Below are 14,933 nucleotides of genomic sequence, written 5' to 3'. Positions count from 1 at the left end.
AAAAAAGGGAAATAGCACGCTCTATATATAACAACTCAGAACAAGCCATATAATATCCTGTCACATTGGTAAGTATCAAAACAGACTTCAACCTACACAACTTGGTCACGTGACCACAATCATGACCTGTTGGATGTGCCAAATTAAATTCTGATAGGTAACCATCACGACACGTTACCATGACAAGCACAGATGTCGCCATGTTCTCGTCTTTGACCATTTTGTTAGCACTGACGTCAGTCTGTACTGAGCGTGACGTAACCACCACTGTTCAGAACAATACACTTTGTTGCTTTGAGGATCCACGTAACGTTCATTATTCAGATCTATGAGCATATCTAGGTAGAGGAACAATAGGATTACGTGTAGGTAGGCACATTCAGCTCGCTGTCAGGGCACTGGCAAAGCCTATATATGTTTCCATATACATGCAGCGACAGCGAAAATAAAGGCCCTGTTTGTGGCATGTACTTTCATATGGTTGCTTAAAAGACAAGACATCACTAGGCCATATGTCAATATCGCCTTTGCACCGAAAATACATCCCACATCTGTTTTAAAAAACATAACTTTTTATTTTTGTGATTTATAACAAAGATAACGCTGAGCAAGGTAAAAAAACTCCCACTCATTGAGACAATAGAAAGCGCTTCCATGCTACGAATTTTAACTAATTAAGCAAGAGTTAAGGTCCATTCACATTGCCCATAACCAGAGAACGCAGCTGTTTCCGCCTGGTAACCATGTGGGTGTGGGGTACGAATGACGTGATCGTGTTTCCGGTTTCTCGAACATTTCATATATCCCATGGCCTCATAAGAATTCCAGAAAATACACGGTTAATGTACAGATCACGTCAGAAAAAAAAATGGCTGTAGGCGATTAGGTCTGTTTCCATCCTTCTTCCAAAATAATAAAGGTATATTGAGATGTAGTAAAATCCAGATCAGGTATCGTATATCTTGCAAACAAAAGTTACATGCAAGCATGCATGTGAGTGACGAAGAGTGATATACATGTACATGTAGGCTCAATAGGGCGGCTCACTTGTAGGCGCGGTAAAGATACCGATTATATTATTATTACAAATGAACTGACTGTCGCGTCCTCTACCAAATGAACTCAGTGAATAAAGAATGGCAGGCTTGTCGAAGGTCTTCTCTGGTGCCTTTTCCATTTCCATCGTCAACTTTGGGCCTCCGTGGCTCACATGGTTAGCGCGCTAGCGTAGCGTAATGACCCAGCAGCCTCTCACCAATGCGGTCGCTGTGAGTTCAAGTCCAGCTCATGCTGGGTTCCTCTCCGGCCGTACGTGGGAAGGTCTGCCAGCAACCTGCGGATGGTCGTGGGTTTCCCCCCGGGCTCTGCCCGGTTTCCTCCCACCATAATGCTGGCCGCCGTCGTAGAAGTGAAATATTCTTGAGTACGCCAATCAAATAAATAAATAAATAAATCCATCGTCAACTTACCCGACCAGCGTCGCAGTGAAATACACCCGTGTAGCATACCGTATAAAATTGCAATGAAATAAATAAATGAACCTACTATATATTGATATTGTCTTGTGTATTTTCAAAAGTGTGGAAAAGATTGTAAGCGTGTGAGAAATGGAAATACGTAAATAAACATTAACGATTAAGCGGTTTTCCGCACCCTCACCTCGATCTTTCGTGTAACGATTTCCAGCGCACTATTCTCTGACACTGTGTTTGTGAACGATACCTCTTAGCTTTACAAGCACAACTGCACATGAACCGTTATATAGTGGCATGTTACAGAAAAGGGCAAAAGCGCTTGGATGGACAGGTTTTAATATATAGGCCTATACCTTGGTTGCCGCTATGGCTGTAATGCTCCGCCAGCCCAGTATTAAGAGAGGAGTTGAAATAGCCACCTGGGGCTGGTTCAAATTATGAGAATCTTCTGTCTCAAGAAATAAAGCATACAGTGTACGTACTAAACTTATATAGGCATCAATACCGGAAAAACAACTATGGAATCCTCATTCAGGCAATTTGAAATAAAACAATTACAATAACTAAGATTGTCTTAGCACTAAACCCGCCTTGTGAAAGGAAACATAAAGTATTCGGACTTACATGTTGCGTTAAGCAAATTAACTTGATTATTATTATTTCATTATGGGTGTTCATGTCTGTTAAGTCATGGAGGTATATAGGCCTATATATTCCTCCATGGTTAAATTGACAGAACGCACGCTAGACATGGAGCAGCTGACGAGTCACGTGTACCAGGCCAGGGGTCATGTGGGCGGGATGACAGGATGACGGGAAGGCGCATCCAGTGAAATAGCGGGGCAAAGTTCACTGTGAAATTACCGGCATCTGAAGACGACGGTGGTGTGATTTCTGGGCAGAGTTTTCGCTGATTTATTCATTAAAATGGGGAAAATAACAGGTATGAGGTTCAGTTACTTGCGAAGCAACTCCTAAAGATGCAACACATGAAATCATGAATTTATCATGAACGTAATGTTTTTATTCTCTGGGAGAATGTCAAATACTGTGTTGTTGTTGTTGGCCGGCGTGAATATAAGTTGCACCAGTAGTCACTGAACTGGTAGTGCTAGTAGCCCATCTAAATAGACTCATTGTGCTATTTTAAATTTCCAACATTAAGGGTTTTAAAATAGCACATTGAATGTGTAGCTGAGTAGATGGATTATATTGCTAGAGTACACGTACATGTTTGACACCCCTTAACATTCTGCGTTAAGCCATAATCATTCATTCATTCATTCCTTCCTTCATAACATTCTGTTGGACGATGTAAGTTTAGTACGTGTACAATGTGCTTAATTTCTTGAGACGAAGATACTCATGATTTGTACCAGCCCCAGGTGGCTATTTCAACTCCTTTCTTAATACTGGGCTGGCGGAGCATTATAGCCACAGCCGCAACCAAGAGTAAAGCATACACCATTCACGTCATGTGAAATAAGTCCTTTCTAAGCGATGTCTACAGTCCAAAACAGACGTCATCAGTATCTCTTACTTCGCAGCTCACCACTGCACAACAACCTGGGTATGTTCCACTCATTAACAGCACACTAGCTCCGAAATCACAAGACTGTTATTGCTGAAGCAACAGACATATTGCATTCAGTTATGGGTTTTGATAAAGTTGTCGCTCCAGACTGGTGCACGAGCATTCATCCTGAAAGGACAAGCCTAGTGGCGGACTTGTTTTGAAACAGGTTGCAGTGTCGTGAATATGGGGCTGGTGTGTCATTAAGGGAATTGTATGTGCAGTTTAGCTCAGAGGTAAGAGCCACAGTTGACACCAGTTTTGGACTGCAGATATTGCTAAGAAAGGACTTATTGGACATGGTGTAAATGAGCGTAATATGCTTTCCCATTGGTTGCCACTATGGCTACAATACTCCGCCGGCTTCTTTTAGCCAATATATTTGTAATTGTAGGGGTCTCTGTGGCTCACTTGGTTAGCGCGTTACCGCAGCGTAATGACCCAGGAGTCTGTCACCAATGCAGTCGCAGTGAATTCAAGTCCAGCTTATGCAGGCTTCCTCTCCAGCCATACGTGGTAAGGTCTGCCAGCAACCTGTGGATGTTCGTGGGTTTCCCCCGGGCTCTGCCCGGTTTCCAACCACCATAATGCTGGCTGCCGTCGTATAAGTGAAATATTCTTGAGTACAGTGTAAAACACTGATCAAATAAATAAATAAATATGTAATTCTAGCAGGAATCTACTTTTCCAAAAGGAGTGTGTACATGTACACCTGAAAATTAACAGAAACCCAAACCAGAAACACTATGTCGCGTCACTTGTACCCCACACCTGTATGATTACCAGGCAAAACGCGGTTCGGGTGCGTTCTCTCGTTATAGGCAGTGTGAAAGCGCTTTCTATTTTCTCATTGAGTGGGAGTTCGTTTACCTTGCTCAGCATTATCTTTGTTATAAATCACAAAAATAAAAAGGTATGTTTTTTAAAATAGATGTAGGGTGTTTTCTTGGTGCAAAGGCGATATGGATATCTGGCCTAGTGATGTCTTGTCTTCTAAGCACCCATATGAAAGTACATGCCACAAACAGTCTGTTCAGCAAATATACTACAGTATCGGGTTCAATCCCAGTGAAAGATCGGCTATCCGTATACTTTTTTCCAGGAATAGCAAATTTGATTTTCCTGCCATTTGTTTGTCATTCGCAGATGTTCATTGTGAAAAGCAAAATCGTCAGTAAATATCAGCCTTGTTTTTTATTGTCTTAAGTTCACTTATCCCGTATTTTGATTAAGTTGTTAACATGAAAAGCTGCCTTGTTTCAAGCAAGGACAGCCAAGTGTTCCCAGTATTTACCTAACTAGAAATGTCCCAAGACAATGACATCATTGTTTCCACATTACCCAGGAGTGGTAAATGTGAATTAAAATAGTGATGTCCCCCAATGTGATTCTAACATATTTTTGGAGATTTCCCTCCAAAACTCAGGTAAATTTTAATATTTATTACAGTCCTACTCAAGTACATGTACCTTAAAGGTTGTTGATGAAGTATTTGGTAATGAGCGATTGTCTGTTTGCCGCTTGGTTTCACCTGCCTTTAAACCTGATTGAGAAATAAATGAGAGATGTCCGTGTAGATGGCCTTATGAACTTTTGATTGTTTCAGGAGGACCAGTTGTGGAAATGCAGGGAGACGAAATGACAAGGTAATTGCAAATCATTTGTGAAAGTGGACATTTCAAGCTAATTCAGTTTTAAAATTGTACATTGAGGTCTGTTTGGTCAGATGTCTTTATGTCATAGTTGGAGATAGACTAATCGTGTATTCTTACTTTGTATCATTTTGATTTCAAAGTATTTCATACCAGTGGTGGCTCTTTTCAGAGCTTTTTAGGGCTAATTAATACCAGCAAGGTGGACAGTGTTGTTGGTGAAAAGAACAATATGTATACATGTATTGTGGTATTAGAAGTTTGAACTTTATTTATTTATGTTATTTGATTGTTGTTTAATGTTGTGCTCAAGTATATTTCACTTATTCAACAGTGACGAGGGTAATGGTGGGAGGAAACTGTGCTGAGCCAGAGTAAACCCACAAGTTTGAACTTTACATATATGTTTACCAAACTTACACACAGCAGTGAAACACACATAGGGCATGTCATTCTATCAGTACCTGCAAATGTAATACCCGTATTTGTGTGAAGTAACCTAATCCAGCCTATAATGTACAAGTTCATAATTGAATGCAACAAATCAAGCTCAGTGTATGTGTACATGTGATAATTATATGGGAATGATAATATTTCTGATGCCTAATGATTTGTTTCACAGGATCATCTGGGATTTAATCAAGGAGAAGTTAATCACACCATTTGTTGAGCTGGAAATTCACTCGTATGATCTGGGGATTGAGAGTAGAGATAAGACAGATGATCAGAGTACGTACTCAACGGTTGTGTCTGTTACACCTCCTCTGCTGAAGGGTGGAAGGTTTGCCTTTCCATGGCTAGGTCACAATATTACTGTCAAAACTAATGTAAATCTTCAACCTTTTCAACCACAAAAGCACTTTTTATCACTGGAATTTAAGCATACTGTTATTATCAGAATGATGCCAAAATGATTTTTTTTGTGTCACTGAAGATGCGAGCTTCATAAAACTGAGTAAATTAGTTCTCTACACCTCATAGCTCTTTCACAATGTTTTAAAATATTGGTTCCAGAGGCAGTTGAAAATGTTAAAAAATTAGGATACTCTTACAGAGGATTTTCAGTACATTTCCATGCTTCTATACAATTTTGGGCTCTTACTGGCAGTTGGTTAGCGCGCTAGAGCAGCGTAATGACCCAGGAGTCTCTAACCAATGTGGTCGCTGTGAGTTGAAGTCCAGGTCATGCTGGCTTCCTCTCGGGTGATACATGGGAAGGTCATGCAGCAACCTGCGGATGGCTCTGCCCGGTTTCCACCCACCATATCTTACTGATAGTGAGGGGTTAAAGGTGCAGTTTCAGGTAACTTAACATGAATTTTGCTGGAAACCACTTGCCTACCACCAATACCATGTGTGTCACACATGGAAAAATTTGCTTGTATAACTAGTCCAAGATTATCAGCAAAGGTACAGCCAATCAGCCCTTGACCATTGAAATTGTCTGCTCGAATTCAGCTCTCTGGGTTTACTGTGGCTTTCCATCAGGTTTTGTGGTTTACTCCAGGTGAGTACTAGTTTCCTCCGGCCATATGACTGTCATTGTAGAAGGGGTAACTTCATGAAGAAGGCTTTCAGCACCAATCAAAAGGATGATATGCTGTTGAAGCAACTGGATATAAATACACTGTAAAGGTGGTCTCAGTTAATTAAGACTGTGATGAGAAATACTGTCATTGTTGTTTCGTGAGTAATTCACCAACACACATTGTCTTTTTCAGTTACAATAGATGCTGCTCATGCAATACAGAAGTACAATGTTGGTATAAAGTGTGCAACGATCACACCTGATGAGAAAAGGGTAGAAGGTAAATTGATCAGACCATTTAGTGAAGATCCAGCCCATATGTTATATACTCTTGACAGCAAGTGTTCAGATTGTGTATAATTTATCTACACTATTTAGTCCAAATCATAGGATGAAATTTACTGTTTCTTGACTTCATTTTAAGCTTCTAAACCTATGACTTTTAAGACATGCTCTTATTTGAAAAAAACTGAATACGTCGTCATGTGGACAAGATACATCTACATATGTATAAAAAAAATTTATTTTCATGTCTTGCAGAATTTAAATTGAAAAAAATGTGGAGGTCACCAAACGGCACCATCAGGAATATCTTAGGGGGGACTGTGTTTCGTGAAGCCATTATCTGTAAGAACATTCCACGCCTCGTGCCAGGATGGACTAAGAGTATCATCATAGGGCGTCATGCATATGGGGATCAAGTATGTTGTTATTGTTCTCTTGTGTGTTTACACTGATCTGTGCTGAGCCCTGTGCCGCAGAGTGTTAGGGTAGGCTAAGTTGATTTGGACTACCATGGCAACAGATGTTTACAAGGGCTTAGGAAGCCATGTCAGGTACATGTGCGCTATGATTGCTGTTTGGGAACAGGCTCTGGTTTGTGTGTAAAAGATGTTTCCGTGAATAATCAGGTCATGCACTTGAATTAAGTTCCGAGACTCAGCGAAACTTTGGAAAGTGCTGTGGTGTCCACTTGGCCCAGTGCTGTGGTGTCCACTTGGCCCAGTGCTGTGGTGTCCACTTGGCCCAGTGCTGTGGTGTCCACTTGGCCCAGTCTTAACTTGTTTCTTCAACCCATAAATTGATGACTTTGTCATTTAAGCGCAGTATTCTTGAGTACACTGTGAAGTCCCAATCAAGTAAATATTTAATAAATGGATAAATAATAAAAAAAAAAATAATAATAATTCACTATTATGACATTTCATTTTGGAATTGAAAAACTATAAGTTCTGGAAGGGCCCTCATTGGTTTAATTGTTTAATGATTGTTTTTTCAAAGGCTGCTTTTTTAGCTCTGGCTTCTCATTTGCAGTTTGTTAGCCTTGGGAATGTGTGTAGAATTGGCTTTTGAGCGTGAAAGTTTCAGTTTCTCTTTAGACGTATCCTGTAGTGATTTACGTATAGTTTTAAATGACAGTTTCGTGGGGAAGGGGATTCCCTTCAAAGCTTACCAAGACGAGAGATTACACGTTCTTCTTCTCCTCTAATCCTATTTTTCCAGTACAAAGCCACAGATTTTGTTGTGCCAGACTCAGGGACTTTGGAGGTCTCATGGACTCCCAAAAGTGGAGGGGAAGCAATGAAGTTCAAGGTGTTCGAGTTTGAGGGCACCGGTGGGGTGGCTTTAGCCATGTACAACACAGATAAGGTAAATTGCTGTCTGTGTTACAGTTACGTACACATGTCTGAATGTTGGACAGGTTCTCAGGGAATTTAATCCGTAGATATGTCCATCTTCAAAACCATGACATGAAAATCGTAATGTTATGTCATACATACCTGTTTCTAGTTAAACAACAAGCGCAACTATCAGTTTCTGAGAATATGGTTATGGCATCTGACTTAAAGTCGGGAGACCTGGGATCAAACCCAGGTCGGGTCATACCAACAGCTTTTTTAGAAAATGGTACTTGTTGCTTCTTAACTTGCCGATCCGCTTTGAGAGACAAAGAAAGAGGACTGGTTGGCCCGGTGTCAGGATAATGTGACTGGATGGGGCGTCATATCTGGTGTCTTCAGCGTGATACTTTAGTGGAGGCAGCACTTTTGGGGGGCATGGACTCGCCCTGCCACAAGAAGACACAATATATGTACACTCAACTGATAGACTTCTTTTCATCATATGACTGAAAAATTGCTAAGTACGACGTAAAACCCCCAAAAATTACGCAATGCTCATTATCCAAAGTTTATTAAAAGTGTATATATACATGTTCACTCTTGATTGTTTCAGTCCATTCGAGACTTTGCACATTGCTCCTTCCAGTTTGCTCTTCAGAAAGGCTGGCCACTTTATTTGAGGTATCAGAATTTTTTTTTAGCATGGATTGTTGTCAGCTACTGCTGTGTGGGTGTAGGGCGTTGGAATATCCCCTCTCTGATGAGAGCTATTTTTAAAAACAATCAAGGTGTTTTCCTTACCAACTACAGTGGTCAGTACAAGAACAGATGCATGTAAAGATGACAATTTTCATGGAAACAATCAGTGTTTTAAACGCTTGTATATATGTATATATATATATGTATATATATATATATTGAATATTAGATTCGAGTTTTCCTTGAAAGGAAAATACATGTATTATTACCATTGTTCATTTTATATTCACAGCACAAAAAACACAATCCTCAAGAAATATGATGGCAGATTTAAGGACCTTTTCCAAGAAATCTATGAAAAGTAAGGTTTACTGTGGCAAGAAAGTATTTTTTTGTGGGTCAGTTTTGTTTACACATATATTTTGTCACCCATGAACTTGGCCAATGTATGGGAAATTTTCATTAATGGCACACAGTGTGACTGTTTTTCCCATCTGATATCAGTGCACACATGAATCATCCTGTTGATTTTTCTGTTCAGTGTTACTGGTCTTCTGTCAGACTCATTAATGGCACACAGTGTGACTGTTTTTCCTATCTGATATCAGTGCATACATGAATGATCCTGTTGATTTTTCTGTTCAGTGTTACTGGTCTTCTGTCAGGCTCATTATTGGCACACAGTGTGACTGTTTTTTCCCTCAGCTGATATCAGTGCACATCTGAATCATCCTGATGATTTTTCTGTTCAGTGTTACTGGTCTTCTGTCAGGCTCATTATTGGCACACAGTGTGACTGTTTTTTCCCTCAGCTGATATCAGTGCACATCTGAATCATCCTGTTGATTTTTCTGTTCAGTGTTACTGGTTTTCTGTCAGGCTCATTAATGGCATGGCACACAGTGTGAATTTTTCCCCCCAGCTGATATCAGTGCACATCTGAATCATCCTGTTGATTTTTCTGTTCAGTTTTACTGGTCTTTTGTCAGGCTCATTAATGGCACACAGTGTGACTTTTTTCCAGCTGATATCAGTGCACATCTGAATCACCCTGTTGATTTTTCTGTTCAGTGTTACTGGTCTTCTGTCAGGCTCATTAATGGCACACAGTGTGACTGTTTTTTTCCAGCTGATATCAGTGCACATCTGAATCATCGTGTTGATTTTTCTGTTCAGTGTTACTGGTCTTCTGTCAGGCTCATTAATGGCACACAGTGTGACTGTTTTTTCCAGCTGATATCAATGCACATCTGAATCATCGTGTTGATTTTTCTGTTCAGTTTTACTGGTTTTCTGTCAGGCTCATTAATGGCATGGCACACAGTGTTACTTTTTTTTCCAGCTGATATCAGTGCACATCTAAATCATCGTGTTGATTTTTTCTGTTCAGTGTTACTGGTCTTCTGTCAGGCTTATTTGAAATTGAAATTTTGTACCACATAATGATAAAAGCTTATTAAAGATGGTTTCCGCTATAAAATGCAACAGACACAACCAGGATTGCAAACCACAGTATTGTTCAATTGTAATATAATTGTGTGTGTAGTATACCTAAGCTGTATGTGGTAATATCCACTTTTCAATTTGCAGAGAGTACCGAGCACAGTTTGAGTCCAAGGGCATTTGGTATGAGCACAGGCTTATTGATGACATGGTGGCTTACGCCATGAAGTCTGAGGGTGGTTTTGTGTGGGCGTGTAAGAACTATGACGGTGACGTACAGTCAGACTCTGTAGCTCAGGGTAAGGAAATGTGAAGTCACAATGTTATTTTCTGTTAACTCCAGTATACCTGTATCTGTTGCTGATTGGGATTGAGGGCAAAGCTTACATGAATTCTCTCTTTTGTTTGTCTGAGAATACTTGGGCCCCATAATAAACATTCTAACTAATGTAGCGCTGTAGTAAATGTATGAGATCGCTAGCCTTTTTTTTTTCTTTTACGGCAACAAGCAATATATGTGGTCTGGTATGCAGTTGTCCTTTTTCATTGGATAAGCTTCTACTTGTCAATGACAGTTTATTTCACCAATCAAAATTGTGGAATATTAAAAAGTTACATCAATGTTATATCACTGACACAGGCAAATTATGGGATAAATTCGGATATCCCAAATGTTGTTCAGCTGTTGATCTTTTCGTCCTCAGTTATATGGTCTGATCTTTAGTCTGATTTAAATATGTGTATGCAGCTTGCAACTATTGTTTATGTTTTATGCACCTGGGTTTAAAAGAAAAAAAAACATACATGTGGAAGGCGATGAATACATGGAAAATCCTGAATTTTAAGAATAGGTGTAAGCAGTTGTTTACTGTTTGTTGTGGATAGGGTTTGGCTCTCTCGGCATGATGACCAGCGTACTAGTCTGTCCAGATGGGAAAACTATAGAAGCTGAGGCAGCCCATGGCACAGTCACCAGACACTACAGATTCCATCAGCAGGGCAAAGAGACGTCTACTAACTCTGTGGGTAAGTGAACGCATACTTGTGGGTAAGTCAACTCATACTTATGGGAAAGTCAACTCATACTTGTGGGAAAGTCAACTCATACTTGTGGGAAAGTCAGCTCATACTTGTGGGAAAGTCAACTCATACTTGTGGGTAAGTACTTCTGGGTAAGTCAACTCCTACTTGTGGGTAAGTCAACTCCTACTTGTGGGTAAGTCAACTCATACTTGTGGGTAAGTCAACTCATACTTGCCCAGGCAATGTAACTTTTTGTACAGACTGTGTACAGATAATTTACCTTAACTAACTCTGTACGCACATGCTGTAGGTCAGCTGACACTTATGGGTAAGTCATCACATACTTGAACGAGTGATGCAGCGCTTTGTACAGGTACTGGGTAGATATTGACAATCATCAACTCTGTTGACTATCATTTGTAGAGGTGAGCTAACAGTTAACGGAGAAGTGTCAGTACTGTTCAATTACACTGACACTGAAATAATGTTGAATGTGACTGTAAACTTCATGCAAGATGCATGGTGTCATCAGTTTTACATTCAATATTTTGCTAGTTTAATATGAAAAAGCGTGCCTTGCTGAATTTGTATACCAGTGGTGAGCCGCTTGCTGCACAAATAAGGTTGTGAGATCAAATCCGGCTCTCCCTGGCTCAGCTATAGGCTTTACGTAAGGAAATTTGTCCTTTCCCCACAAAACCGGTTGGTGTCCTATAAAGAAAGAAATTCTTGATGATAATAGAAACAAATTTTTAAAAATGTGAAGTAAAGGTCGAAAACAAAATTTTCATTATTCTCACATCTGATGGTGTTTGTGTGTCTCCAGCATCAATATTTGCGTGGACACGAGGCCTTGCACACCGAGCCAAACTGGATGAAAACAAGGAGTTAAAGAAGTTTGCTGAGAGTTTGGAGTCTGCCTGTGTGGAGACGATTGAATCGGGATCGATGACTAAGGACCTGGCCATCTGTATCAAGGGCATGAACAGGTACGTTAGTGAAAGTTTGGAGTGTGCGTGGGTGGAGACGATAGTCAGGGTTCATGACAGAGGACCTGGCCATCTGTATCAAGGGCATGAACAGGTACGTTAGTGAGAGTTTGGAGTGTGCGTGGGTGGAGATGAGAGAGTCAGTGTTCATGACTAAGGACCTGGCCATCTGTATCAAGGGCATGAACAGGTACGTTAGTGAGAGTTTGGAGTGTGCGTGGGTGGAGACGATAGAGTCAGGGTTCATGACAGAGGACCTGGCCATCTGTATCAAGGGCATGAACAGGTACGTTAGTGAAAGTTTGGAGTGTGCGTGGGTGGAGACGATAGTCAGGGTTCATGACAGAGGACCTGGCCATCTGTATCAAGGGCATGAACAGGTACGTTAGTGAGAGTTTGGAGTGTGCGTGGGTGGAGATGAGAGAGTCAGTGTTCATGACTAAGGACCTGGCCATCTGTATCAAGGGCATGAACAGGTACGTTAGTGAGAGTTTGGAGTCTCATGTGTGGATACGATAGTCAAGGTTCATGACTGAGTCTGGTTCTCTCTACCAGTGTGTGGATAAATCGGTTGTAAGGTGCCAAGATCATTGGTCAGTGATAACCCAAGCAGCTGACTTAACTCTTCAGGGCCTACTTGGACAAAGGGATCACAGCTGCTAACGATTGTAAAGCCTACAATTGATTTCACCATCAGTTGTAAAGCTAGTTATGCAGCTTGGATGAAGGGGCTGTACATTTGCGATCGCAGACCAAACTCGACATGACTCGTACCTAAAGACTCATTTTCAAAACAGTTCTACATAATAAAGATTGAGCAGATAACAACATGTGAAAAAAACTTTGAACTATCTTTTTGAGACAATTTTCCAACAGATTTGTAAATGAAATCTAAAAACACCAGTTTATCTGAGGCTATGTTAAACACCTTGATGTTGTTTTTGAGGTGACTTTCAATAAGTACAAGATCCAGCAGATTATGTTTTTTTTATTGTAAATTACAACTTTTGTAGCTTACAGTCCCTTCGTGCAGGAGGGTGTTAATTGTAATTAAAGGTTGCGATCATGATTTTAGTAATTGACATTCAAGTTAGGCGTATGACCCCTTTGTGCAAGCCACCCCCGGGTAAAGTGTTTGCTGTACCGTCCTATCAGGCAAGCTGTTTTATAATCACTGACATGTTTGTTTTTCTTTTTCAGTGTTAGTCGTGCAGATTACCTAAACACCTTCGAATTCCTGGACAAAGTGGCAGAAAATCTCCGTGTGAAGATGTCCAGTTGACTGCGCAAACGCTCAAGTCAACTGTAGGTGTCATAATGAATACGTCACTAGTCACAGTTCATTGCACACACCTCGACATCGAAACAAGTTGATGAAATAAAATTCAATATAAAAAATATAAACCCCCCCCCCCAAAAAAAAAGAAAAAGAATCCATATAATCAAAGCATTAAAAATGATCTCAGCAGTTACTCTTTACTTAATAATGATCCGTACGTGGGAAAGTCTGCCAGCAACCTGTGGATGGTGGCGGGTTTCCCCCTGTTTTTTTTAAGTGAAATATTCTTGAGTACGACATAAAACAGCAATTAAATAAATAAATAAATAAATTTTTTGTATTGGAAATTGGTACCTTAATATGACCCTTTATCTGATACATCAGGCTACCAAAATAAACTTTTTACAGTATCATTTATACGGTCTTGTACACCAGTCGAATAATAAGAATTTTCTTATTGGTTTTGTGTAGCGTTGTTGTATATAGGGCTACATTTAGTAAAAAGTATGATGGTGAAGGAAATGGCATAAAATCTCCTGTAAATAATAATTCTTGTTAACTATTCTCAGCTTGTAGAACTCATTTTATTCCCCCACCAAAACTGCCACTCCCTCAGGAATTGTATGTACCAATGTTTACACCATTCAGCCATGAACTTCAGCCATATGTGATACCAAATACTCTCAGATTTTAGCATCATAAATTTTTATTGAATTATTTTGAAGATTTGTTCCTGTGTCCCGAGAAAACAACATATTCTGTGATCGCTCAACTTAAGTGGGTTTTGAAAGCCTCGGAGCACTTTTTGTATTTTATTTTTTTTGTCAAAGAGTGCAAGAACGTGCTGTGCTTCTAACCACAGGTATCACTGGTTCTACAGATACTGACATCTCCATCAGGCGTTTATAATGTCCAGTTTGTGAAATGAGTGACTCGGTTTGAAATTTAGTGGCCCATTACTTTTGAAATGATTTATCATAGAAAACTGGCCAAGTCTTTCATCATATTTATACAGATTAGTACCACTATACATTTTTATTATGAAATGTTATATTTACATAAGTGTAGAGGTTAACAAGGCTGGTTTAAGCCCACCCATTGCATGATCAGTCATTTCAAGTTGAAGAAAATTTACATAATTGTTCAGAATTTTTACAGCAGAAATTTCCTTATTCTCAGCTTTATGTTAACTTTCCTAACTTAATATTTGGAATCATAGTCATTTATTCCTTATATCTTTTTAAATTTGTCTATCAAGAATTTACTGTTATATGGATTTGGGAAAAGATGAGTATTTTGTGGCTATAATATGTGCTTATAGCTGGTGGTGGTGCTATCTACATTGTACTTTTTATTCAAACATTATGCCACATACAATAGGATAAAGATTAAAGATTTTCCAGATTAAAGAGATGATTCACATTTGGGGATGGACTTCTAGTTGTTGTTCTTTGTGTACCACAGTGCATGAAACATTGTGGTAAATACATACTTAAAAAGAGAACCGCCAGACCAAATGTATATATGCAGCCATATAGCATTCTACATACTTAAAAAGGCAAACTTTTTTATATTAGTAATAAACCATAACATGTATAATGCAAAGATAACAGCATAATGGTATAGTGTGCATGGTTTAAAAAAAAAAAG

General features: G+C 39.6%; 1 protein-coding gene across 1 annotated transcript; it reads left to right on the top strand.

Annotated features, from left to right (window-relative positions):
* Positions 1 to 2,345: 2,345 nt before the first annotated feature.
* Positions 2,346 to 13,392, top strand: LOC135468119 (isocitrate dehydrogenase [NADP] cytoplasmic-like). Its single transcript, XM_064746191.1, has 12 exons — positions 2,346 to 2,418; positions 4,655 to 4,694; positions 5,323 to 5,429; positions 6,422 to 6,508; positions 6,769 to 6,929; positions 7,732 to 7,878; positions 8,464 to 8,531; positions 8,842 to 8,910; positions 10,140 to 10,291; positions 10,878 to 11,018; positions 11,842 to 12,004; positions 13,205 to 13,392. The coding sequence occupies exons 1-12, from the start codon at positions 2,403 to 2,405 to the stop codon at positions 13,284 to 13,286; spliced, it is 1,233 nt and encodes a 410-aa protein (XP_064602261.1). The 5' UTR covers positions 2,346 to 2,402; the 3' UTR covers positions 13,287 to 13,392.
* Positions 13,393 to 14,933: the final 1,541 nt, after the last annotated feature.

This window comes from Liolophura sinensis, chromosome 6, assembly GCF_032854445.1.
Source record: "Liolophura sinensis isolate JHLJ2023 chromosome 6, CUHK_Ljap_v2, whole genome shotgun sequence".
In the NCBI taxonomy this organism is placed as follows: domain Eukaryota; kingdom Metazoa; phylum Mollusca; class Polyplacophora; order Chitonida; family Chitonidae; genus Liolophura; species Liolophura sinensis.
Note: the sequence above shows the minus strand (reverse complement) of the source record. Positions and strands in the feature narration are given on the sequence as shown.

Excerpts from the sequence above, each read along its gene's own strand:
- LOC135468119 (XM_064746191.1), top strand. Across the intron at positions 7,879-8,463 it reads CCATGTACAACACAGATAAG|TCCATTCGAGACTTTGCACA; the intron begins GTAAATTGCTGT and ends TGATTGTTTCAG. Across the intron at positions 8,532-8,841 it reads GGCTGGCCACTTTATTTGAG|CACAAAAAACACAATCCTCA; the intron begins GTATCAGAATTT and ends TTATATTCACAG.